Below are 25664 nucleotides of genomic sequence, written 5' to 3'. Positions count from 1 at the left end.
AAACAATCTGCCCCACTACAAAACAATCCGCCCTACTCTAGTCTGCCAAACATCAATCCAAAACAATCTGCCCCACTACAATCCAAAACAGTGTGCCCCACTCGAATTCACCCCACTCCAATCTGCCCTACTCTGATCCAAAACAATCTGCCCACTTCAATCCACCCACTCCAATCTAAATCACTCCAGTTCCAAACAATCTGCCCCACTCCAATCCAATTCACCTCACCCCAATCCACCCACTTATCCCAATTCACTCCACTCTATTCCACCACAATTCACCCTACTCCAACCCATTCCAATCCACCCCACACCAATCCAATCCACCCCAATCCAATTTATCCCACACCATTCCAATCCACCTCACCTCACCCCAATCCAGTCCCTCCTACTCCATCCCCAATCCACCCCACCCCAATCCAAAACAACCTGCCCTCTCAATCCAACACAATCTGCCCCATACTAAGTCTTCATTTCCCTCAGAGCCGTTGATAGGTGGATGACATGGAGTCATCTCAAATTGAATGCTTCCAAAACTGAAATACTCCCATGTGGTGATTGGAAAAATTATGACCCACTCTGCACCAGCCTGACAATCTGGAACCACCTCTTAAAGTATCCAAGGAAGTAAGAAAGCTTGGAATTGCCATGGACCCAAAGTTATCAATGCACAAGTGGACAAATGACAAGATCAAGCTTCATTAATATGAAAATTCTGTAAGGTATCTTCTCCCAAGTGGGATTTCCACACAACGTCCAGGTCGCTATCTCTCTTGTACTGTCTAAACTTGATTATGCCAATGGCCTTTACCACAGATCACCATTATCAACTATGAAAATATTACAACGGATTCAGAACTCTACTGCCAGGCTACTCCTACATTTAAAGCCATAAGCCCACATCTCCCGTGCCTTGACGGCACTTTATTGGTTACCGGTTGCCAGAAGATCCACATTCAAGCTGCATTGTATCACCCGCAAAGCGATACATGGAACAGGAACACTCTTTATCAGGAATAAAATCACCAAATAACAGTTGCGGCCAGCATGGCTCAACGGTGGGGGGGGAGGAGGAGCGGGGGTGAAGTGGAGCAGGTGGGGCGAGGAGAGAGGGGGTCAGCAGGGGTGGGGGGTTTTATTTAATACTTAAAAAATAATAATCCAACTTACCTTTCCGCCAGCCAGGTCCTGCGTCTTCTCAGCTCCTGCTCCTGCTCTCCTGCCTCTGGCAATAATAGGAAGCAGGCAGCAGACTCTCTGCCTACAGCCAATCACAACGTTGCAATGGCAGCGTTGTGATTGGTGGGGACGCCGCCCAGCCAGGGGCATACGGGGAGGCCTTGTTCTCCATGCAGGCTGCATTGCTGGTTTGAGCAGCCCTAGAGGGCCGTCCAAACAGTCATTGCACCCTCAGGAGTGGGCTCACCACTCCTCCCCTGCCCTGGCTGCTCGCAGAGCAGCCCCACCCACCCACCCTCCCACAACCAAACATAAAATGGTAATAATGGAAAGTTATTACCATTTTATGTTTCTGCTTCTCACAATGGAGAAAGCAGTGCGGCGACGCTCCTCCGCCCCTAGTGGAGGAGCTGCCCCTGCCAAATACATTCAACAAAGTAACCTCCGCTGAAGAGTGACACCTCTCCTCAAAACCCCACCATATGAGAAAAAGACCATAGGTGGAACATCTTTCTTACCCTGTTTAAGCAGCCAAACTATGGATTTCCTTACCCCAAAACAAAACATTTATGGGTAACTATCTTATCTTCAGCGGACTACTCAAGAGTTTGCTCTTTCATATATAACCACCATACTCGAACACTAATGTACAGCATATCCCTGTGTATGTAAACATTTATAATTTGATTATTTGTATCTCGATATTTGTATTTCTTTGTACAATTAGGCATAATAACTATGTTTTTTAAAAAAACATATAGATATTATTTAGGTCTACTTTACAAATGTATATATTACTTAGGGATAAATCTATATACATATATATATATTTATTATTCTATGCTTAGCATGTTTATAGCTCACTGCATAGTTTTTATATAAGTTATTTGATTAGATGCTTATGGGTCTCTCTTTTATTTATCTATCACAATATGTAAATATTATCATCTCTTTTATCTGCAAATGCTTCACTATTAAAATAGCGAAGAAAAGATTAAATAAAATAAAAATAATTGAGTTATAAAAAATACACAAATAAATTAGCTTGAAGTACAGCAACAGTCTGTAAAGTCTGAGTTTTTACAATGCAAATTTAAATCCCAACCTAGTATCTTCCATATACATGTATATCCTTTCTATGTAGTCATGTATCTATATATTTATGACTTTACACCTACTGTAGAAGAAAGAAAAACAACTGTCCCTGTCTTTCCAATGCACTACTGTCTCACCCTGTACCTTTCTCAGTGTATCCCCTACTTCTACTCTCTGGCTCATCCCAAACCTCATTCTACTAACATGATCACCAAAATAGCCCTTTCTAGTCTCTTCCCTCCTCTACACCTCCTGCCTCACCACAAACCTCTCTAAGACTATGATCTCCCAAACAACCCTTTCTAAATTCTTCCATCATGCATCCCTCCTTCAACCCATCCCAAACCTAATTTTACTTCTATGAACTCTAATTCTCTAATTCCTTTCTAGGGACTCTTCCATCCTCCATGTCTCCTTTTATTCATCCCAACCTCTTCATGTTACCACTGTGATTTCCCAAATAATACTTTCAAGCCTCTTCCCTCTTCTATCCCTCCATTATCCTATTCAATCTACATAACAGACTCACATGTCCATTGCTCAGATGAACTCATATTTCCCTCCACTAATCCACTACTAATCCTTTTGGGTTCTGTAGTAGCGTGCTACGTGCCAGAAAGAGCTTCAACACCTCACCAGGGGTACCAAGCTCTATATAAATACAACTACAATTACAATCTCTCAATAACATTCTCAGTAGACACTCTGTGCGGAGAGGGAATCATTGTGGTTCAAAAAAGGGATATTTTGGAGTATATAAAGAAAGTGTGGAAAGGCTATTGTTTTATACTTAGCTACTTTCCTCAGTAGAGACAATGGGAAATGCTTCCAATGTGTCACATCTATCTTGAATCCTTGTACTGCCCCTTGTATATTTTTCTCTACATTCAGCAAAAGTGTTTAATTTGAGCCGGTGGTGTCTGGTGCTCGGCACTGGCACTTAATTGGCAGCACCGGCACTTTTGACAGACTGCCACATGTTGCTTTTAACATACTTTGAAATGACTAATATCTGTCGCTCATGCTAATCTTATAGCTTTTGGGGCCTTAGTCTGAACTGTGTCAATTGTAGGAGTGTGATGGTTAGTAGCTGGTTTGGTACTCTCATTTGTAGCGCTAGCAGGGGAAATGGGTGGTGTAGGCTGCAGGGGCCCTCCTGATGAGGGCCCTGGCACTTAATATTTTAGAAACTAAGCACTACAGCAAAGATATTGGCATTAGGATAAGTGTTTATCAGGTCGCTTACTAGGGTTTTTTGTCAGTATTATTGTGGCTATTTTCAGGTCTGGTGACAATTTCCCTGTCTTGTTGGCTTCTTTATATAATGCCAAGAGAAGTGTGGGTATTGCTAGCTAAGCTTTTGAACAGCTCTGCGGGTGCTTCACTGGCCCTCCTGGCTTTGCCTGGCTGCATTTGGCTTATGGCCAATGTTATTTCTTTAGCCTTTATTTCCTTCAGTCGCTCAATTCGCTGTTCTGTACTCCCTCTTAGAGGAGGACAGTGCCTCATAAACTCATCAATATCCCCTTTCCCATATTGCAGTGGGGATCGGCACTTCTCTTCGCAATAATTCACCAAACTGACAGTCATTTCATTATCATTCCTTTTCCCATTTCCATTTTTATCAGTTAGTTTGTAAATCCACCCCTCCTTTTCTCCCCTATCCTTGAGGCCCGCAGCGCGCTTGCTTTATCACCTACCTCGTATATGTGTTGTTGCTCACATAGGTATATTTTCTAAGGTGCATTTTTATCTAGTACCTTATATGTCGGGCGTTTCAATATCAGGTGTTAGGGCTGTTCTGGGTTCCCTCGTTTATATAATCTCCCTTCAGTTGTAATGTTTTAGATTCTATCTCTTCCAGTTGTTGAGTCATGGTCTATTTAATGCATGATATTTTCCAAATTATTTGCTCTCAGCGCTCTTTTAATGTTATTTGGCATATATTTTTAGGATCTATTAAAATCAGACCCGTAGCTAGATTAAGGAAGGTACAGGATACTGCCTTATGGTGCCATCAGACACCTGTACCCGCAGGGCTGGACTGGCCGTAGCGGGCACCGGGCATTTCCCCGCTGGGCCGGATAGGTGGGGGCTGTTTTTGTGCTGCAATATCGGCCCCCTGTAACAAAAACAGCAACAGTTACTAGCTGCAGTTTTCCACCAGAGCGCCCCCCCCCCCCCCCCCAACCTGGAGGCCGGTCCCATTTAATTGCCAGGGCTAGTTTACATTCCCAGTCCGGCCGTGTGCACCCGTATCATGTAACGGGCCTAAAGACCCTCTTTGCCGCATAGCTCACCTTTCATTAGGTGCCCTGTGTGCAAACCTTGATGGTGTGCCCTATTACAATTTAAAAGCTGCATGCACCCAACGCAGCAGTCATGAACTCGTGCTGTCCTGGGGGCAGCCCATTAGTGAAATACAGACCGGCTGATTAAAACAGCTGCTCGGTCTTTGGCTTTACAGGCGGCGCCCGCCTGCACTTCAAAGCGAGGACTGAGATCCCCTTGCAGGCGAATGCAGTAAGCTGCCGACAGGTGGCGCACGGAAATTCTGCAACCTTTTTCTGGCACACAAACAGTGCACCTCCTGAAGGCCTCTTTGCCTTTGTGCCCGCATCCATAACACATTGCAGGCGCAGGTAGGGTGACCAGATTCTCAAAACAAAAAACGGGGACAGGTCATAGACATAGAAGTAGGACTACGATTTGCAGTAACCACCGACATAAAAGTAGGACTATTTGACAGCTGTGATAAACATAGAAAAAGGACTACGACAGCTCCCTCCAAGACCGAGATGAAGCATTACAGATGACAAATCAGAGGTCTTTTATCGGCAGTAAGCATTAATTCCATTTAAACAGACTTTGCCTCAACATTTGCTTTAGTCCAAGTTTGTTTTCTTATTAGATAAGTATATATATTGGGATTGTTAACTGAACAATAAAGAAAATTGCACAATCGAAGGGGAGTTTGTGCTCTTGTTTTTGCCACGAGGAAGTGAACGAGTGCATCGCTAGCGAGTTTGATAGATATATATATACACACATATACACACACACACATTCTGTCATCGTCAAAATCAGATACTGCTGTTTGTAGAATACTCCTTCCCATTAAGCACTCCCCCTACGTTCAGCGCAGTTGACTGAAATATAAATAATGTTTGCTTTATTTACGTGGAAACATTTACGCACATTAGCATAGTAAATAGTTTAGAACATATAAGACAGGGCTGGCTTTAGTGCTGGTGGCGCCCTGTGCGACAATGTTTGTTGGCGCCCCCCCCAATGACCACCTCCACCACGGATTCTCTCACTAGCACCCTTTAACAGTGACCAAGTCACCATAACCACACTCTATCAGATGCATTATATATAGCGCCACTCATACCAGTGTAGGGTGTCCAAGCACTTTGCATCACACACACATTACACAGAGACAATCAATCATACGTGTGTAAATCAGTGTATAGGAAATGTTACATAAGCCAAAGGACTGAAAGTGTAGGAGTCACATGTCATCCATACTGGTAGGCAGTATAGTTTAAGAGTGCTTGGTGTGGAGAAGCACAAACGCAGAGTCGAAAAAGAAACAGCATAGTTGGGAGTTTTCTTTAATATTAAGAATCGATTTCTAGCCAGATTAACCCTTTTTGAAACATTATTCAATGTTCTAATAATGTATACTTTGCAGTGTGTATGCAGTTCTAGGATGAAAGTTAATAGCTCACTATTCTATATTAGGACTTTAAGTTATAAATTGCAAGTAACAAAAGGGTGTCTCTTTTGAAAGCAGTAACCTGCTGATCTGTTTACATCATACGCACTCTGTAATCTACTTGGTACACGTTCTTTGCAGCAGGCATATTAACCCTCTGCACTAACTTCAGCCAAGTCAAAACCTCAACTATACAAAATGCTGATCTCTCTCCAGGAAGATAATTAATCACACTCTTGACATTTATGTGAGGCCTGGTAATTGCTGGGGGAAAGAAACGCTACACGGCGCCCCCAGGAAGCCAGCACTGGTGCGGATAAAACTCTCAGGGTTAAAATACACGTTGCGGGCTTGCAGGCTGGGAGGGCAAGGATTCCTGGATGATGTAGCTCTGATGCAAGGCAGTGTCCCGACGGTGCTGGTAGGGCTGGGGAGGCGTCACGAAGCTGCTGCTGGATTCTGCTGTAGTTTGAGACTGTCCGACCCTCGCTCGCTTTAAGGCAGAGCAGGGTCACGATGGATTGCTGCAGGCTGTAAAATCAGGGTCATGCCGGTCACAGGTGGTTCTAACCAGCTGCATGATGACGTAGGTGGCGCTGTGTAGACAAAGAGAAGGGAAATCCCGAGAGAACATGTCTCTCTTCAAAGGATTTCCCTTCCTGCTACAGCGCTCACCTCAGTGACGTCACCAAGCTGTGAAAACAGAGCATGCGCGCAACCGGAACAGTTAAAAACCGGGACATTTCTTTGTTCAACCCGGACACTGTTCTAAAACGGGGACATTTGACTCCATTGGAGTACAGTGTCGGGACACGGGGACATTTCACAAAAAACGGGGACCGTCCGGGCAAAACCGGGACGTCTGGTCACCCTAGGCGCAGGTGCAAATATTTCCCTTCATATGCATGGGAATATGGCAGTGTTCAGTGGTATGTAGCAGATGCCTTCAGTCACTCCATCCCTGTCCAATTGTTGATACGTGGTTAGTTGCTATGGTGTGTAAGGTTACTGGAAAACAGAGATCACCTGTAGAGGTTTTGTCTTCTGTAATAGAGGGCCATGGGGAATACACTGATTCTTACGAGCCTGTGTTGAGTTAGAATTGGCTGCAGGACTGCTGAGTGTGGACCAGAATGGCATAGGTAATCAGGAGTGACTAATCTTACCTCTGGGTGGGCATGAGACATATTTTGTTATTCGTCTGTGTGTAGAGACAAAGGTTTATAGCCTTAATGTCACCAGTCAGGACATGGATTTCAAGGGACTAGCCCAGAATCGATCTCTACCCGCGATTGGCGATCCCCTGCAGCCAAATAGCAGACATCCCATTGTGGTGACTGGCTGCTTACCTTGTAGTCTGGAGATGGGCTGGAAGAGTTTCCTGCCCATTACTCCTCCCAGGCCCAAAACACAATGAGTGGACATGGGTGCAATTGGAGTTCTTGTCCTAGCAGTCAGGGACTTGGGTCCAATGGGAGCTCTAATCCTAGCTCCCAAGTGGCTTGAGTCCAATGGCGGCCCTTGCAATCTGGTGACCGTAGTCCAATAGAAGTGATGGGCAAGTGCACTGAATCACAATCTCCCCAAGTCGAGCCTTGTTGCCAGGGAACCCCTACTTGGTTTGAGAGGAGCAAGAGCCGAGGAAGGAAGTTGATCACAAAGTTTGTCCAAGCTGGACACCATGAACCATTCCTTTAACTAACTACTGGGGGGGCTGTAATCCATCCCAAAGGTCCTCACTTAAACCTTGTGATCTTGGGAAGACGGAGGTGGAGAGCTTGGGAAAGGCAGAAATAAACCTAGCTGCCATGGATCAGCTAGACATCAATCCACAAAGGTAATACAAGGGCTTCCTGACCAATAGAAAAAACTTTTTCATTTTACTGCTGATTAGAATAAATGGACGTACAATTAAATATATAGAATGAGTGCAAAGCTTCCACATTAGTGTCAATTTTTAAAAGCACACGCACATTCGCAGTAACTGCAAGGGCATTTTACATACAATTAGACTAATGAGCCATTGAACCCGCTTGTACAGGTACTGTCATTCAGCCGCAGCTGAGAAGCCCTGCCCAACACCCCACAGCGACGACCCTGGCTGATGTTTAATCCAGAGAAGAACATATGAGTGCTAGTTGTGTGTGAGTTCACAGTGAGGATGGGCCAAGGTGACTCTATGCTTACATGAAAATCTGGGATTTGCCCCTCCTTGTGACCTAAATCAGCAAATGCTGGTGTCCTCTTTAACCAAACACATCCCATAAGAGATCCAGTCGCTGAGCGCCTCTGCCATTTCAGAGACCGTAGGGAGGTGAGACCACTTCTCTCATCTCAGGACCTGGAGACGTTGCTCCACCCCTACCTCCCCCGGCATTTTGACCTTCTCAGACTACTGAAGCGCCCTTTGTCCACAGTTGATATGTTTGTGTGGTGAATGGAAGGGGTCAGTGCGTGCAGGACATGGCTGTTCAAGAAAAGTTTCTCAGTTCAAGCAGATCTCATCGCTTCTTCACCTGCGATAGATTCCTGTGGTCTTCAGTCTCGCCCTCATTCAGAGATGGTGTTGTGATATGCAGCAATTCCAGGATCTCATTCATTTCATTACCACAATCATTAATCGTATTATTTATTTATTTATCTATTTTATAGAGTTTTATATAGCGCGAACTAGACCCGAATCGGGTAGCAGAGCGCTTTACATGAGCACCAGTTTTGTTACAGAAGGACACGTTCATTTTATTGCGAGGCACGGGGAGATGAAGTGATTTGCCCAGAATCACAGGATGTTGAGCGTCGTTGCAGAGACTCGAACCCCAGGTTCCCCAGCTTCGAGGTCGACCGCTCTAGCCGTAAGGCTACATTCTCTCCCCATCATTCCTACAAATGTACACGTAAATGGTGAATCACCTCCAAATAGTGTTTTGGCACATTTGCTGGCTAACTCTCTTGTGCTGGCCACTGCACTAGTGCATGTGCCTCTTTGACACAGTGTCAGATTCTCTTGTCCAAGTGTTCACGATTACCTGTCCTCTTCTATGTGTCTTCCAGACCCTGTGTGCATGTCACCCCGTTCCAGTGTCAGTGCTGTGCTGTCTTTGTCTTGGTTTTGTAGCTCTAAGTCACCAGTGTCCATGTTTTCCAATTCCAAAGTGTGGGTATCTTTTTAGAGACGTCCTTGTCTTTCCGGGCCGGTGTTCCTGTCTTTCTGTCCAGAGGTGGTTCCTGCTCCCCTTCTCATCCTATGTGTCTGCCTATCCCAGGGTCCCAGTCTTTGTATTCATGATTCCCTGCTCTAGCATCCTGCTCACCCTGCACTGGTTTCAGCATCTCCTTTTGCCCATGTCTTTATATTCTTGTATGTATGCAGGGTCGGACAGGCCTATAGGGCTATCTGGCAGTGCCCAATGGGCTGGTTTGATGAATCAGGGTGTAGGCTGTTTCTTTGCTGTTTTTGGGCCTGGTATACGGTCTGCTGTGGTGGTTTTTACTGTTGAAATCCTTGAAATTAAAACCAACATTTCCTAAAGCATGCTCAAATCCATGCTGTCTTCCATAACGTTCAAACCACTTATACTGGATTGGGGGGGGGGGCGGGGGTCATTTATGAGAGCCTTGAGTCACTTTTGCACCACATAAAGTGGCAGGGATCTGAATCAGATTTGTGTAGCCATGCAAAGCCAGCCTGTGAGGCTTTGAGTGGCCTCGTAAATCTTGAGTAAGGGGATACAGCGCAAATCTGTGTTACCTCACTCTGCACTTGGGAGGCTTTCCATGGGCATTGCGATGGATGTTTCCATCCAACACCCATGGATTTTGACCCCAGATTTACAAAACCATGCACACCTGTGGAAGCACCAAAGCTTAGGTGAGGCGTAACAAGGAGCAATACCTTTATTTCTCCTAAATGTTTCCTCTTTCTATGTGCGCTGCATTCTGAAGCCTACATAGAAAGACTTTTATTTCTCCACATATTTTCCTCTTTCTGGGTCGGTTGCATGCTACAGCCCACATAGAAAGAAGAAAACACCCCATAGGATAGTTTCTGTGCTGGAAGGTGCCCCTTCCCGCACAAAAACAATGCTGCATACAACAGAGGCACCCTTGCACCATGGTCCAAGGGTGCCTTATAGGCGTTAGGCTACCAAAATCGCACAAGCGCAGGGAGAAAGGACAAGAATGAATGCACTGTATTTCATTCCTGTCCTTTCACTGTGGTGTAGGGCAGCGCAGCAGGCGACTTGCTGCGCTGCCCTACACCAAAATCCCGTAAATGAGGGCACCTGTTTTTACAAGTTCAATACAGACCCAATGTGCAAACATGGGCCACTATTTTAGCTATCTGATTCACTACTGGGGGCCACTTTTATTTTTGCGCCCGGGCTTATTGTTTGTCCCAGTCCGAATCTGTATGTATGTCAGTATATCATCGTTTCCCTGTTCTAGTGTTGTAATTTTCTTGAGTGCCCATCAGTTCGTCTTTTTTTGGGGGTGGTGGTTATATATTAAAGCACTGCTTGTGGTTGTGATTTAGCTATTTTGGGACAATGTTATTACTTGTGCTATCACTGGTGTCCATTACATGTGTTGACATAATTGCACAGTCTGTTACCAATACGGTGTGAATGGCATGTCAGATGCCAGTGTGGGTGGCACTGCTTCTGTCAGTGTGCGTTCCTGTATGCTTGCTTGCATAGAAATGTTGAGTAAAGGCTGTGTTCTATTTGGCTGCATGCTTATTGCCAGTAGTATATTGTGTAAACCGTTTTAAGCCAATGAGAGCCCTCACTTTGATGACCCGTTGGTTGCATGTAGGTGGGAGTCTATGTCCGAGGCTCATTCTCATTGCCTTCCAGGTCTCCTCTGCTTCTCCCAGTCATCATGTCTGTGTCTTGCATCTTCATGTAGTGTTGGCAACCTGCAATGATTGTGGTGTGCATTTGGTACTGCAGGTCGGTCCGAGGGCCTCGGCTGGATGATCAGTCAGTCATATTGCAGTCATTTTTTGAGGGCCTTCTCTGATATCAGATGGTCATGCTTTGAGCTGATTTAGGAAACATGGCCATTTTGCAGGTCTCCCCCTACGATGTAGTGCTATTTGTATTTAACTTATTTTTCTTATAAGAGAATTTCTGGACCTTTAATGTAATCTGTTGTGCGTGTGAATCAGAGGGTACTGTGCTGTGCCCAACTACCGTGTCCATTCTTTGGTAATGAATCACAAATGTACAGCTTGACACAGTGCATTCCAGTGCACAAGACCAGGGGACTGGTGCTGGTGACAACTGCACTTTGGGAATGGGTGTGGTCATGCCAGGCAATGACAGCAGCATGTCCAGTCCCATCAAAGCAGGGTTCCCTGAGACCAATTACATAATTCACCAAATACTTTAGAGTGGACTCAGGAGTTCTTTCCCAACCTTCTCCGACTAAGGCGAGGGGGCCCTGGACAGGATGCTCTGGGAGTTGGAACAGGAGCTCAAAGGAACTGAAACATATGTTCTTCTGCAGACTCTCCCGCGTAAGCAACATAACAGGATACCATCCTATTTCTTTCCAAGGTTCCCAAAATGCTTTTAAGGATCTTGTTACACCGCTCCACCGACCCACTGGCTTATGGGAGATATGCTGCAAAGAACTGGCGGATCGCACTAGCTCCCTCATGATTCTCATGTAAAAGGAGATGGAACATGTGTCTCTGTCGTTAATTGCCATCCAGATAAATTTAGCGTCAAAGGATCCTAGAAGTGCCTGTACTACTTCCTTTGTGGCTGTACTGCTCTGAGATACTGCCTTTGGATAATACCGCAGACAGCATTTACGGTAAAGGGAGTGACAATGTCGATGCCCACCGGCTCAAATGACATGCCCAGCACAGGTAATGACACCAATGGTATTACTTCAACACTTACCATTCATTTGGCAAGCTGTTCATGTCCTACAGAACCTCTCCATATCCTGGCACATATTTGGCCGGTGCAGCAGTGGTTCTAACATATCCTGAGTCTTTTTGATGTCCAAGTGTCCTGTTAATGAAATTTCCCGGGCAAGTGCCCACTGGATTTCATGTGCCCTAGAAACCCCACCAATCTCTTGTCCTAAGGTTCAGTATTCATGGGCTCGCTATACAGCATTCGGTTCTAGCAACCCATGTAATGTTTGCCAACCACCCCATTGCTGACCTCCTCCTGATCCCCCAGAACATTATACAACCATAACATCCTCCTTCCAAATTCCTGCAAGATTAGAGCACTCCACTTGTGCCAAGCAGAGGTCCTCACAAGATGATACTCTAGCCGCTAGTTAACCTTTTAACGCTGGCAGCAATTCCAGGTCCAACACAAAGTCCACTTTGGGGGCTCATCCTCCTCTCCTTCTGGAATGGAGGCGATGAGCACCATAGCCTGAGCCTTCTAAGAATCTGCTGTGGTCTGCTCACTGCTCTTCAATGGTCATTACAAGTCTGAAATGATCGCACTTTCCATCTGAGGCTGACATGAAGTATACACCCAAGTAGTCACAGGTGTCTCAAGACATATAGACTTCTGGCCAAGGACTAATGTGGGTGCATTATGGTCATTGCATAGAAAGCATCCAGAATCCTGTTTCTCTCACAAACCTACATTGGCCGTGGCCATCTGGCCACTGACCTTTCCTCAGTCTTGGTACGCAGGTACTCCATGCTGTCTTCACTAGTTACTGGGCCTGTCACATTGGCATCAGGGAGAATTTCCTAATGTTTGAGATACTTTCGCTTAACTACAGTTTTTTTAAGTTTCAGTATCCCTCAGGGCAGAAACCGTCATCGTATTAATGTTCAACTGCAATATAAACCACGCGGTGTTTGAGTGAATGTACTTGAGAGTATGTGGGTTCCTTCCCCAGATGTTCATAGCTACCAGGGCAAGTGCCACTGTATCCTCTCGTGTCCACGCACCCACAGATAGCAAGCTGCCTTTCAAGTGTGTAGCCGATACAAGATCTTTAATAGAGCAATCACTCTTGTTATGCCCCTCGTGGCATTTAAAACAAGTCACCACGCTGGGTGTGAGAGACACTTCTGTCCCTCCGTTCTCATTCTGGTCCTGCCTAGGAACCCAATTCCTTTTCTGCTTGGTCCTGACCCGCACCATTGGAAGCCCTTCTGTTTGAAACCCCTCTGCTGGGATGTCTTTTCCACCTTTGAACTTGGAACTATGCTGCTGCAGCCCTTGTTAACCCTGTTAGCTAACCACTTGTGAGCCAAAAACGCATGTTGGTCTGGATCCATTTCTGTTAAGGCATTCAAGTTCTGTATGGGTTGGGTAGAGCACTCTTCTTTAAGTCTGGTTAAGGGCAGGAATCTCCTTCACATTTATCCCTCTCACCCACTCATTCCAGTCACACAACTACTCACGAATCCAGTCTCAAAGGAGACACCATTCACTTGCATGTTCTCCTGGAATCTCTGATGGTAGTGGACTGGCTTCAGCCCAAATCATCTGGTTAGAGGAGCCTTCATTTGGTCCTAATTGATCTCCAGATGACAGCCATGCCTTCCATAGTCAGGAGACTCAGTAGAGCTGCTGCTTTGAACACCTCACTCAATCCCTTGGCTTTACAAAAATCCCCGATCCAACACAAAATGTCAGACCCTGCAAAACTCATAAGCACATGCCTTTTGGCATCTTTCCAGATAGTTCATCAGAGTTGGAGGGGGAATTATTTTTCTCAGTGCTAGCCCGCTCTGCTTCAATCCTGTGCTTTTCCTTTCTGAAGGGCAGGAGCCCTCTCTCAGATTCTCTTTTTCTCCCCCTTATTGCTTTCCCTTTCCTTATCCGGCGTTTACTTTAATTTTTATTCTCTTTCTTTATCCATATATTGCCTTTCCATTTCTTTTCCCCTGCTTTGCTCTTCCACTTGGCCTCTTTTAATGCCCATTCCTCCTATTTCTCCCTCCTCATCTCCACTTGTTCCACTCAAACTTATCTCAACTTTACCCTCTAAACTCCCTGGCCTTCTCTGTTCCCCCAGTATTAGCTTCAAGGAGGACAATATACAGAGTTAGGTCTCAGCAAGAATTGAAAGGCTACTGGGTCTCTTGTCCAACCAAAAGGAATAACTCCTGGAGCCGGCTACAGTAGTACCTTCGAAATTGGGGGATGAGAGAGATGGCATCTGGGAAAATATGGAAATCAACCTCGATGATTCATGAGGGAGATGTCTAAGGGGAAATCTGTACTAAGGGCATGCACGAGAGAGCTTGACACCACTCCAGTCTCCACCTGAGTATTCTCCCAGTGGCACCATAGCGTTCTACAAATAAACCCGTTTCTCTAACTGATTCTTAATAAAATAATATGCAAGGCTATATGTCCTTGGATCTAGGAGCCTTCCATGCCTTCTTCCAAAACAATTCTCTAAGGAGAGGGAGGCAATATCTGCTCCTTCCTACATTGTGTCCATCATCCTTTTTGTGCAGCTAGTGGTATAAAATATTTAAACTTATTGTGCTGGGTGGGGGGGTGAAAAATAAAAAGAAGGTTCACTTACCTGTTCACGTTGCACGCTTCTCATCATCCTCAGCTGTTGCGTGCTCCTGGAAGTAGGAAGCACCCAGGTTCCCCTAAGCCAATCACGATGCTGCTGTCACCATGACAGCTGCGTCGTGATTGGTCTCAGCACTCTAGTTCGGCGCTCAAACGGGGACTGCAATCCTGTGCATGATCTCCACCCAGACTGTGCATTGCAGCCCAGTGGAGAACATCCTAAGTGAGCATGATTGTTTTGGCTGCCCCAAGACGGCTGCCCAAACCGTCATGCACACTTAAGGTGCATACACCACTCCTCCTCCTGCACTGTGACAGAAGCCCAGCCCTGCCCCACCCAACCTGGCTCAGTAAAGAAAAATATAATGATAACAACATCCTGTTATTATGATTTTCTTTCTCTTTTGTTGCACTGCTCAGAAGCAGTGGGGCGAAACTCCTCCGCCTTAGCATAGGAGCCGCCGCTGAACGTTTGGAACTGGAATCTGCAGATCCTACACTGCTTGCCTCTAATTGAGATAATCTTTTTGAGAGATCTCTATGAACATAGGGGGGTCTGGGCAGCAACTCAGGTGAATGAGCCTATTGCCACCTCTGTTCTGTGACCTGACCTTCTATGGCACTAGAAACTGAGCGCCAAGTGTACCTTTACAGCACTTGGATCTTATCATGGTGAAGCGAGCAGTCAAAGATTTCTCAGTAAGGCAGTGTGGAGGCAGAGACTTGACACCCGACAACCACTTGCTAGAGCAAAATAACGACTGCCATCCAGTGCTTAGCTTTACGAAAAGCAAAGTGCATTGTTATCTATGCCATACTACACAAAAAGGACATAAACAGGTTGCATAGTCCTAATGAGGTTCTACAGGAAAAGGTGCTAACTTAATTAACAAGGCATACAATGAAATTGCAAGCAGACTGATAATGACTCAATCTCAGTTCACTTGGCAATCAGCTCCACTCTTACTGCTAGGCCTAAGTCAAATCAGGTTTGCCTGCCTTTGCAGCAGTGGAGCGTGGGCACGAGGCCTGCGCCGTGGTGGGAAACATCCATTACAACGCATTCATTACACCGACCTACCTTTACGACCAACTGTTACAACACAACTGCCTTTAAATTGCATGCCATTACAATGCATGCCATTACAACGCATGTCACTAAGCCCCATGCCATTACAACGCATACCAAAACACAACATGCCATTACAACGCATTATAAGGTAAGCAATGGAGATTTTTTTTGTATTAGGGTGGGTATGGGTTTTGGGGTACATGAGAATAGTAAATATTACCCTTACACTATCTAACACTTTCCCTACTGTTGCACTCACTGGAGTGGGAATAGTGACTTTTACCCCAACATTTAGTAATTTTAACCCCTACACTATCAAAAACTTACCCTACTGTTGCACTCACTGGAGTGGGAATAGTAATTTTTACCCCTACACTATCCAACACTTACCCTACTGTTGTCCTTAAAGTATTATGCGTTGTAATGGTATGCATTGTAATACAAATCCCTGGAGATGGCGCTTGCGTGGGTAGCACTGGTGGAGCTGGTAAAACACCCAACTGGCGACACTGATGGCACTCCAGAACGAGGGGATCCAACTGCAGACAACTGATGTTGGGAGGCACTGATCGACTAGGGAGCAGAGCGCAGATAGGACCGGGCGACCCTGGGAGAACATCTGTCCGTGACACTGAAACTTGAGGTCTGGAATATATAGGCCACGGAACATCACTGTCCTACCCACAGATCTAGCAGCGAAAACTTTATTAACTCAGCGGCATGCCTGGGGTGAGGGAGGGAGGAGGGATTAGTTAAGGTTGGGGGGAGGGAGGTTTGTTAGAGTTACATGATATAGATGATGGCCGGAGAGATACCAACTGGTAGATCTCACTGACTCTTACTGCAGGACGGAGGGTGGGGTACGGAGGATTAACCCCATTTCTGAATATATTACTCCACGTCAGGGGGGGGGGGGTTCTTTTTCCCTTGTTTACCGACGATTGATGATGTAATGTGGAAATGTAGTATCCTGCTAAGGGCTGATTTTGATTTTAAATTTGTACATTTACATCCCTATTTGGGTTCTTCATTGTACCTATGTTTTTATACCTCAATAAAATTTGTTTAAAAAAAATAAATGGTACGCATTTTAATGGAATGTGTTGTAAAGGTAGTTTTTTAAAATGTGTTGTAATGACATGCGTTGTAAAATCATGCAATGTAATGGTAGTTGCGATGTAAAGACTGCGTTATAAGAGCATGCGTTGTAATTGCATGCGTTGTAACGTCATATATTTGCCATGGTATACTGTGGCCAGTGGCGTCCAACTTTTTTCAGATGGCACTAGGTAGGCACTAGGTAAGTCAGATGACTTAGCATGCATTTCTAAGGTGCACGTTTACCCAGAAGAGTACCTTGGTAATGAAATAACAGGTTTTTTTGTTACACAACTCAATGATTCTCATTTTATCCACCTCGGAAAGATGAAAGTCTGAGTGAACCATCCATTCTCAAAACTCTAACCATGAGGTCCAGGCTCATCCCAGGAGTCAGACTCGAACCCTGAACAAAGGCCTATACTGGTCTGCAGGTGCAGAAAAATCTGATTTGATGTTAGATACAAAATAACAACTTCACTATGTATCCCCACACCCACAAGTCACACGTGTCAACTTAATGCTGGAGCAAACGGCTTGCGCAAGGACCCAGGGCCCAATCATAACTTCCCATTGTCCTGCAGTCCTATTGTGGGGTAAAGTACCAAGTAGCCATTCTAGCACTTTGGCATTTTCCCGCTGAGCTATAGACAACAGTGCTGGGTGAGCCGCCATGTTCCAAACGTGAAATCCCTCATTGCACCATTTTAGTTGTGGCCTTCTGCTGAGAGGGGCTGATTTGAACATTTTTGCCAAGGCTGTTTTTGGTTCCTGTTTGGTGTTCTCTGGGGGAGTGCTCATATATCTCGCAGCGGCGCCGGCACAGGTAAGCACCGTGTGGTGGGGCAGGACGCGGCAGGCGGGAAAGTCAAAGGACGACGGAATAGGTGTTATTTATTTAATTATACCTATTCCGTTGTCTGTCGACTTCACCCAAACCCTAAAAAAACTGCCTCACCGCGTTTACCTGTGCCTGCCGCCGCTGGTAGCTCGTTTATCTGCTTTCCCAATGATTTGTGGCACTTACCACTGTGGTGCAACTGTTGAAATCACCAGAACAACTAAAAGAGTCGCTCTGACAATCAGGAATGGAGGTATTTAGTCACCAGTAGGCTGCCATCCCTCCCCCAAGCTGTCGAACAATGAATATGCATGAGGTGGGTACAGGGCTACACCTGCATATTAATGAGATGGCTGACTGCTGCAGCAGACCGCCCTCTGCAACCAGCACCTGGAACATGCACATGGGCCCTTAATGAGGTAAAGGAAAGACAGCGTGTGCTGCTTTGCGTGAGGCTTGATAATAGGAGAAATGTTGCTTAGCGACGTTTCTCCCGTTATCCTGGGGAGGAACGCCCACTTTGCATCTCATTAGAGATGCAAAGATGGGTGTTAAGGGAAATGGAGATAAGGCAAGGTTTCACGCGATAGCGTGACCTTGCAGATAAGGCGATAAAATTATCGCCACTTTTCGCCCAAAAACGGACGCAAAAGCGGCGATAATTTTTGAACGCCTGCTTGCTGATATGCCCCTCAATTTTTTGTTAAAAAAACACATCCGCAGCAACCGATTTTCTTTTTTAAGAAAACGTCTTACAAAAGGGAAGTACATTTTCTAAGTGACAATGACGGTACGTTATGTATGAGACCGCCATCCTCGAGCAAGCTATAAACAGATGGTCCGCCCAACTGACGAATTACAGTATAATCACAGATGACATCTTGATTGATACATGCTTAGAAAAGTTGGGGATGGCTGTCACTAAGGAACAATGGGATAAGTCAGTTGGATTTATGGCAGATGTCTTAATGAATGCAAATGGTAAGATTAAACATTGCTGTGGGTTAAATGAATGATAATATCGTGAGGGATACGTCAATTCACCCAGGCACGTGGTTTGTGTTCAAAACCCGCATGAATGCAGGAACAACAGCACTGTGGTTTTCAGCTGACTCAGAAAGAAGTGATAGCGCACGAATGTAGAGGCAGCACTGGAAGAGGTCACAAATGAACAAATGGATGTTTGGACATCGCCCAGCTGAGTTTTCTCTGCTAATAATGACCCCTTCTAGGAGTTTTGGAGCCCTGGTCAGAAAGGGAATATGTAAGGCCCCTTTAATTTGCAAACAAGGTGAAATCACAGGGAATGACATCACAGGAAGTGCTATCAATTGACTATTGTTTAAGGACTTTGCAAGAAGCAGCTTTCTTGGTTCTGGATATAAGAAAAAAATATATAAATATTAACACTAATAAAATAAATACATACATTTTTATTTTTTATTAAGTAGAAGTGCATTATATTAGTCACACTGAATAGGAAGGTTTGGCCTAGATCTCTCCAAAACTTATATCTTTAATCAAATGTTAACAATTTGTTTCCAGATAAGTGCATTAAATGTAGGTAGGTATGCATGCCGTTTTTAAACATTGCAAACCTAGCCAAAAGGATGTTAGGCACTGTGCAGGGTCAAAGCCAAAGACACAGTGCTCCACAGGCCTTTGTAGGTGCCTGGGCACCCGGCTTGCTACTTGACAGTGGCCTCCATTTCCTGCTTGTTCCAGCCTGATCCAGTTGCCACTTTTTGACCAAATGACTGCAGCCTGGGGTTTCCCGCCTGGGTTTTCCCACACACCGTTCTTCCTACCAACAGAAGCCCCGCTCACCCCAGGACTTACTTAATGCAGGCCTGAGCGTGACCATGCAGCAGAAATGCACAGCTGGTGCACCGTAGGCATGCCTTAGATACACCAAAGGCAAGCCTGGACCACTCCCAGCACCGGGAACCCTGACTTCATAACCATCCAACTCAACACCACAACCACAGCAAGAACCGCCACTGAAGGCAATGAACGCTGCCATTACTCCTCCACTATCCTCCCCGACCTAAAACAGATGTCAAGTTTTTATTAAAATGTCTGAAAAACACACATCACCAGACATACAGCAGTGATAGCGTTACTCACAATAATGTAGCAGTCGTTATCCTTGGGCCCTTTCAAAGGGTTTTGGCATGTTTAGCCAGAAAACGTTTCATCACACCACTTTAAATTTCTTGTATGTTTTCCCCATTAGCGTGTTTCTTGTTCTGTGTTATCACTAAATAGGTCTCAGTTGTGCCCTAATGGTCCACGTCCTTGAGCTCCCCACGGCGCAGTTTTGTATTCCTCCAACCTTCAGTCAGAGTGCTTGAAACTATTTGTTAAACTGTGGGTCTGCAGCATTCTGGAGTATGTTGTCTTCCTATAGGAAGTCTTTGTATTCCATTCCTTCACTCAATCGAATACCCTCCCCCCCTGGGTGTAACCTAATGCAGCACATAAGGGTTGTTACAGAAATTTGCCTAACACTGCATTGCCTTTAATGTGGATACAGGGCAGTGGAATTAGGGTCCCAGTGTTTCCAGAGCTAGTGCAAAGTGGATAGGAGAGAGTAGGCACCACATGCTTGTCCCCCTCCACTGTAACCCTTGCAGATAAGTGGTCATTGATGCTGCTCATCCCTGCCACTGAGTCTCTATTGAAATTTTGGGTCAAAATGTATGTTTTTAAGAACTTGTGAATTGAAGCCCCACTCTTCTAAACAAACAAACCCTTTCCCAGCATCTGACACCTGTATCATTAAAAAGCCTTTAATGGTATACATCTGGCGGAAGTATTATCGAAACTTCACAATCCAACTAACAGACTAACATGTCCATCACTTAAATTAATGTCATATAATCCTGTACTAATTCCCCACTAATCCCGTTTGAGTTCCGGAGTAGAGTGCTACCTGCCAAAAAGCACCTTGACACCTCTTCAAGGTAGCAAGTGCTATATAAATGCAAACCCTTCTGTTAGAAATGGGGTTTCTGGTTGACTAGGGTATGCACCTAAGTCCAGTCTACTCTAGTCAGGTCGGAGGATTTGCCAGTTGGAAGAGCAGCCTCAGTGGCTGGCAGCAGTGTGTCTTCCAGAAATTTGTCTCCAGAGGAAATGGAGAGAAGGCAGAGGGTCAGGAACCATGAGTTAGAGCTTGAGAAGCTCAGCAGAGGAGACAGGGCTCAGTCATTGGAGGAGAAGAAATTGATCTTGGCACAAGAGTTGAGCGTGAGAGAGATGGACATCAGGGCTAGACAGGTAGAGTCCAGCACAAATGGTGGCAGCGTACATCCAGTGCAATCAGGGGGGAAAGTATACATTCCCAAAGACCTATTGCAGAATATCCAATATTTATGCTTGGTCTGCATCCTATGAAGCAGCACTGCATATGAATAAGGTCCCTGAAGATTATTGGGGGGCGTGCCTGTGCAAACACTTTGAGGCCAATGAGAGGAACATCCTGACACCTTTGGAGGAGGCGGGTGCTCTGACCTATCCCAATATGAAGGAGGCTTTATGCGTCAGGTACGGGCTCACACCGGAGCAGTACAGGGAAATGTTTACTTCTTTCAAGAAGCTTGAATCCAATACATGGGTTGAATGAGTGAATGTTTACTGCAGAGCACTGGATGTTTGGATAAAGGGCAGCAAGATAACTGATTTCTAGGGGTTGTACAATCTGATTGGTTGGGAGCATTTGACTAGTCTTTGTGTAACCGAGCTGCGCCGGCATCTGATGGATAGTAAGCTGACTGACCCCAGGAAGCCTGTTCGGGAGGCGGACCGCTGGACGAGTACCAGGGTCCACAGTGGGTATGTGGTAAACCCTGCCAAGGCTGGGCAGGCTCCCCACCAGACGAGTGGGGGGGACAAGGGAAACCAAAAGGAGTTTACTAAAGGGCATCAAAATAATTCCCAGGGTAAGGATTTCCAGCCCCCCAGTGGTAAGAAACCATGGCCCCCTAGAGGGAAGCCAGACAACAGGGGTCCCCGCAACTGTTTTGCATGTGGTCAGGAAGGTCACTTGAGGGGGATCCCAGGTGCCCCAAGCCAGCACCTGCACCCACTGGTGCACCGTCACCAGGGTTAGTTAAAGTAGTGCTGGGGGAGGAGCTGGTTGCTAGTGGGGGGGGGAGCCAGCTGTAATGACACATATCTCATTAGGGGATAGAGAGATGGACCAGGAAACCTGCCTGCCGGATAACACTAAATAGTACCTGCAGTGGGTGACCATCAATGGGAAGAGGGTGGAAGCTCTGAAATACACAGGAGCCAGTGTGACATCTGTCAGGTGTCAACGAGTGTCTGAGGAGCAGGTCATCCTCAATGCACTTCAACCTGTAGTTGCTGAAGACAACATAGAAATAGCAATTTGCCAGGACACCTTCCTGCACATAAATAATCACCCCTGTAGCGCAGGCACCCTTGCAACATGGCACACGGCTGCATGTGTGTGCTGGTGCTAGGCAGCTTCTTTAGCACCAGTGCTAGCTAAATGAAGGGGTGTGCCGCATTTTGAAACTGACGGAGTGCAGCGTTACAAATATTTGGCTCAACACCGGTCTCCACCAGTTTCTAGTAAATATGCCCCCAATTTTTTTTTCAAGGCGGCCGGTTAAAGGAGTTTCTCGCAGAGAATCAAACGTGTAATGCAGCTAGCCTAGGTGACATTTTAGGGGCCAGCTTTCTACAAGGAGACACATAATTGTGTTATTTATACCCTGTGGTGCAATACTTTATTTCCACTCACCATAAAGCTGAAGTTCCTTGGCTGTGTTGCAGTGACATGCTCTCTTCTCTCTTTCCCACTCCAGAATGAAGTTTTCCCAGAACCCATGTATACCTGGACGCGTGTGGGCGGTCGGCTCCTGGACGGCAGCGCAGAGCATGACGGGAGAGAACTGGTTCTGGAGAGGGTGCCTGCCGAACTGAACGGCTCCATGTATCGCTGCACAGCCCAGAATCCACTGGGGTCCACCGACACCCACACCCGACTAATCGTCTTCGGTATGTGGGCCTATCCTATGGTTCGGGGGGGGGTGTATATGTGGTCTTGTGGTCGGTTGGGCTGTCTGAGGGAGTTTCAAATCCAAACAGGTCTCCCCACAGGTTAGGACCAACATTTGATACCAACCTATCTTAGGTCAAATGTTGCTTTTCAACTAACAGATACTGAAGTAAGCTGGCTGTTCACTTCCTTGCATGGTTTCCAGGTTTACTTTTGCTAATTTAGCACTATTGCTCCCTTGTGACTTTACAGGGATACTTTCAAAGCATGCACTACTCCTATCACGGCCTATTCAGTGCTTTCCCCACCCACTGACTGCCCTGTGCTCCTCATCTTGTCCTGTGCCCAGAGCTTTTCTGCTCACTATAAAGACAGCACCCAAGTCTCACTATCCAGTGCTATCCATCGGTGATGGATGAGGAAGGTTACGCAGTCATTCTAGCCTGAGAAACGATGGACTACTCCAGAGAGCTCATGGTTTGGCCAGCACCTGTCAATCACCTAAACTGTTAGGAACAATGCAAGAGTTTTTAGAGGTCCAATTAAAAGGGCATTTTGCTTTTGGAGTGCTCCCCGCCATCTAATAAAATGTCATATTCTGGCCCTTCCTTGTAAACAGCGACATCCTGCGGAGTTGACGTAAAACGTCTGCCTTACCTTATCTTTGGAAGTTTTATGACTGTCTAGTAAGTGCAGGGTTCTATATTTTGCCACAGCAATCATGAAGGAGGGCAGTAGCGAGGGAGCAGGGGGCTATGGACCGCCACACGCCCACTTAAACGTGCTCCTTAAAGGTCACATGACCACATTCAGTAGTTTTACATTTAGACAGTCCTGGAATGTAATAACCTGGCTAATGTCTCTGAGGGAACCCAGGACTGAGGCAGACTGAGTCACATCTAAAAGTCTGGTAGGTCGAGACAAAGTCGGTCAAAATTCAGACCTGTTCTCTAAAAGGCAAGCAGTATGGGGGTAGAGCCAAACCCAGTCAGGCCTATGAATGCCAGTGCCACACTACTAGCATTGTCATAGAGCTGACATGGGACTGGTTCCCACAGGCGTGGCAGCATTTCAATCACAGGAGGGCGGAGCCTGAAAGACTAGTATGTTTGAGGCAAATTCAGGCACACGCCTGGCGAGTCTCTGCATGGCCCATGTGGCTGTGTCAATCATTCGCAGGTCTGGTCTCTGAGTTTTAATGTCGTGTGCAAAGGTGCCATTCAGTCACAACTTTTCAGAAGAACTCTGTCACATACAGACAGAGGCTGAGCATGAACTGGAGCATGCTGTGGGCAGAGTTAATCTGAGGTCAGGTCTATAAATGCCCCCCTTAGGCTACCATTTCAACCATAGACCTGACTTGTGGCTGCTACTGTTCTAGAAATGCATACCTTTCAAAGGTCCAATGTGAATTGTGATTGGCTGGTAAAAGCTCGCCAGCCATAACCATTCAACCAATCACAAGGCCTCTATTGTCATGCATGGTGGTAATAGTTAGTCACAAGTCTGTCCTGTGAATGTCATGTGTGGGGCATCAGTCATCCACAATTCAGGCATGTGGTTCCAAAAAAACAGGACTACGGCAGTCAAAGACGGGTTGGGCGGTGCCTCTAAAATGAGGTAGCTTTTAGGTATATTATATCATGGTAGGGCACGCCCTTTGAAAAGTCATTCATTCTGGGTAAGAGTGGGAACCAGTCTAGCCTCTGGAAGGCAGGTAGTTTATGACAGCCACAGACACAAGTCAGGCCTCGCCTTTGAAAGTAGTCCCACCAATTCTTCTGAAAGGCTGGAGTGGCAGGGGAAGAGCCAGTCACAATGCAGGCCTGTACCCTGACTGTAGCAGGGCCTGACTTTGATCAAACAATAAATACAAGCCATGGAATCAGATCATGATGAGCCAGGGCAAAATGACTTGGGAAAAGTATACATTTGACCACAGAAAAACTCAAAAGTTCAAATAACACAGCGAATTTACAGATGCATTCATTGCAAAAGGGCCTGCTGAGATGACACATCCTCCCTGGATAACCCGAAGCCAAAGAATTGTTTATGACCTGCAAAAGGCGCAAGCTTTGTAGAGAGGTGGCTGGCGGATTTCAAAGACAGTGATAGCTTTCCCACAGTGCTTCTGCCTCCTGGCCTGGAAAGTTAAACTGACAAAGCACAAGTCCCAGCAGAGACCTGCTCAGGAAAACACACAAAGTAAAGTCTGCTCAGGAGCAAAGAAATCTTTTTCTCGATTGAATTTAGAGGTCCCCTGGACCTGTCAGGACCTTGGTACAGCAGCTAATAAACTGCCCGCAAAATCATGACTGCCGAGAATTTTCTAAAATGTAAATACTTGTCCTCCCTTTTCTTTTTGTTCCTCACCATGTCTTAAATAAGCAGACTTGGCAATAGAGGCCAATGGGTGACTATTTGGGGCTAGAGAGGGGGCCTAGCCCCAGTGGTTTATTTGTAAAAAAAAAAAAAAAAAAGTGCCTGGGCTTTCCTCAAGAGGCAGCTTGCACCAGCCCATGTCTACTGTTAGCGCCGCCTAAAACAGAACCGACTACTAACTTAAAAAGTTGGGAGAGGATGTGGCGCAAAGGCCAGAGCTGCTGACTTTGGAGCTGGGGAACCAGGTTCGAGTCTAGGTGTCGTCTCACCATCTTGTGATTTGAGCAAATCACTTAATCTCCACATAAATTAATGTGTCCTTAGCTGGTGCTCATGAAAAGCGCTGGTGTTAATGATTATGAGCCCCAGAAACCACTGGATCAAATTAAGCCCACAGTTCCTTACCACAGCGACTCTGCAGTACCCTGTGAGACCATGTTCCAGTTCTAGGCTTACAGTGCATTCTGGTAGTTGTAGCCTTGGGTCAGTTCAACTAGACCACTTAGGCTGACACACCATTTATGTTATGGGAACCAATTAGAATGACGCCCCTGGTATGCTATGAAAGTTAGCGATGTGAGCTATGTTGTGTTGCCATTACTATGGACTTGTCCCTCTCATAAGTAACAATGATTTGTAAAACTAAAACTCAGGAGTGCAAAGTTATTTTCCTGCTGACAAGGAATCATATGGTTGCCCCCTGGCCATGACATCAT

The 25664-nt window shown here is 45.9% G+C and overlaps 1 protein-coding gene across 3 annotated transcripts in view; it reads left to right on the top strand.

Annotated features, from left to right (window-relative positions):
• Positions 1–25664, top strand: part of IGSF21 (immunoglobin superfamily member 21) — a 1330939-nt gene that overhangs the window by 1284449 nt on the left and 20826 nt on the right. For all 3 annotated transcript variants that reach the window (XM_085608163.1, XM_085608171.1, XM_085608177.1), the window contains exon 8: positions 22373–22565. In XM_085608163.1, coding sequence (XP_085464289.1) covers positions 22373–22565 — 193 coding nt within the window. The remainder of the gene's footprint in view (positions 1–22372; positions 22566–25664) is intronic.

Source organism: Triturus cristatus, chromosome 1_2 (assembly GCF_964204655.1).
Source record: "Triturus cristatus chromosome 1_2, aTriCri1.1, whole genome shotgun sequence".
Taxonomy (NCBI): domain Eukaryota; kingdom Metazoa; phylum Chordata; class Amphibia; order Caudata; family Salamandridae; genus Triturus; species Triturus cristatus.
The sequence above is the reverse complement of the archived record's forward strand: the minus strand, read 5'-3'. Positions and strand labels throughout refer to the sequence as shown.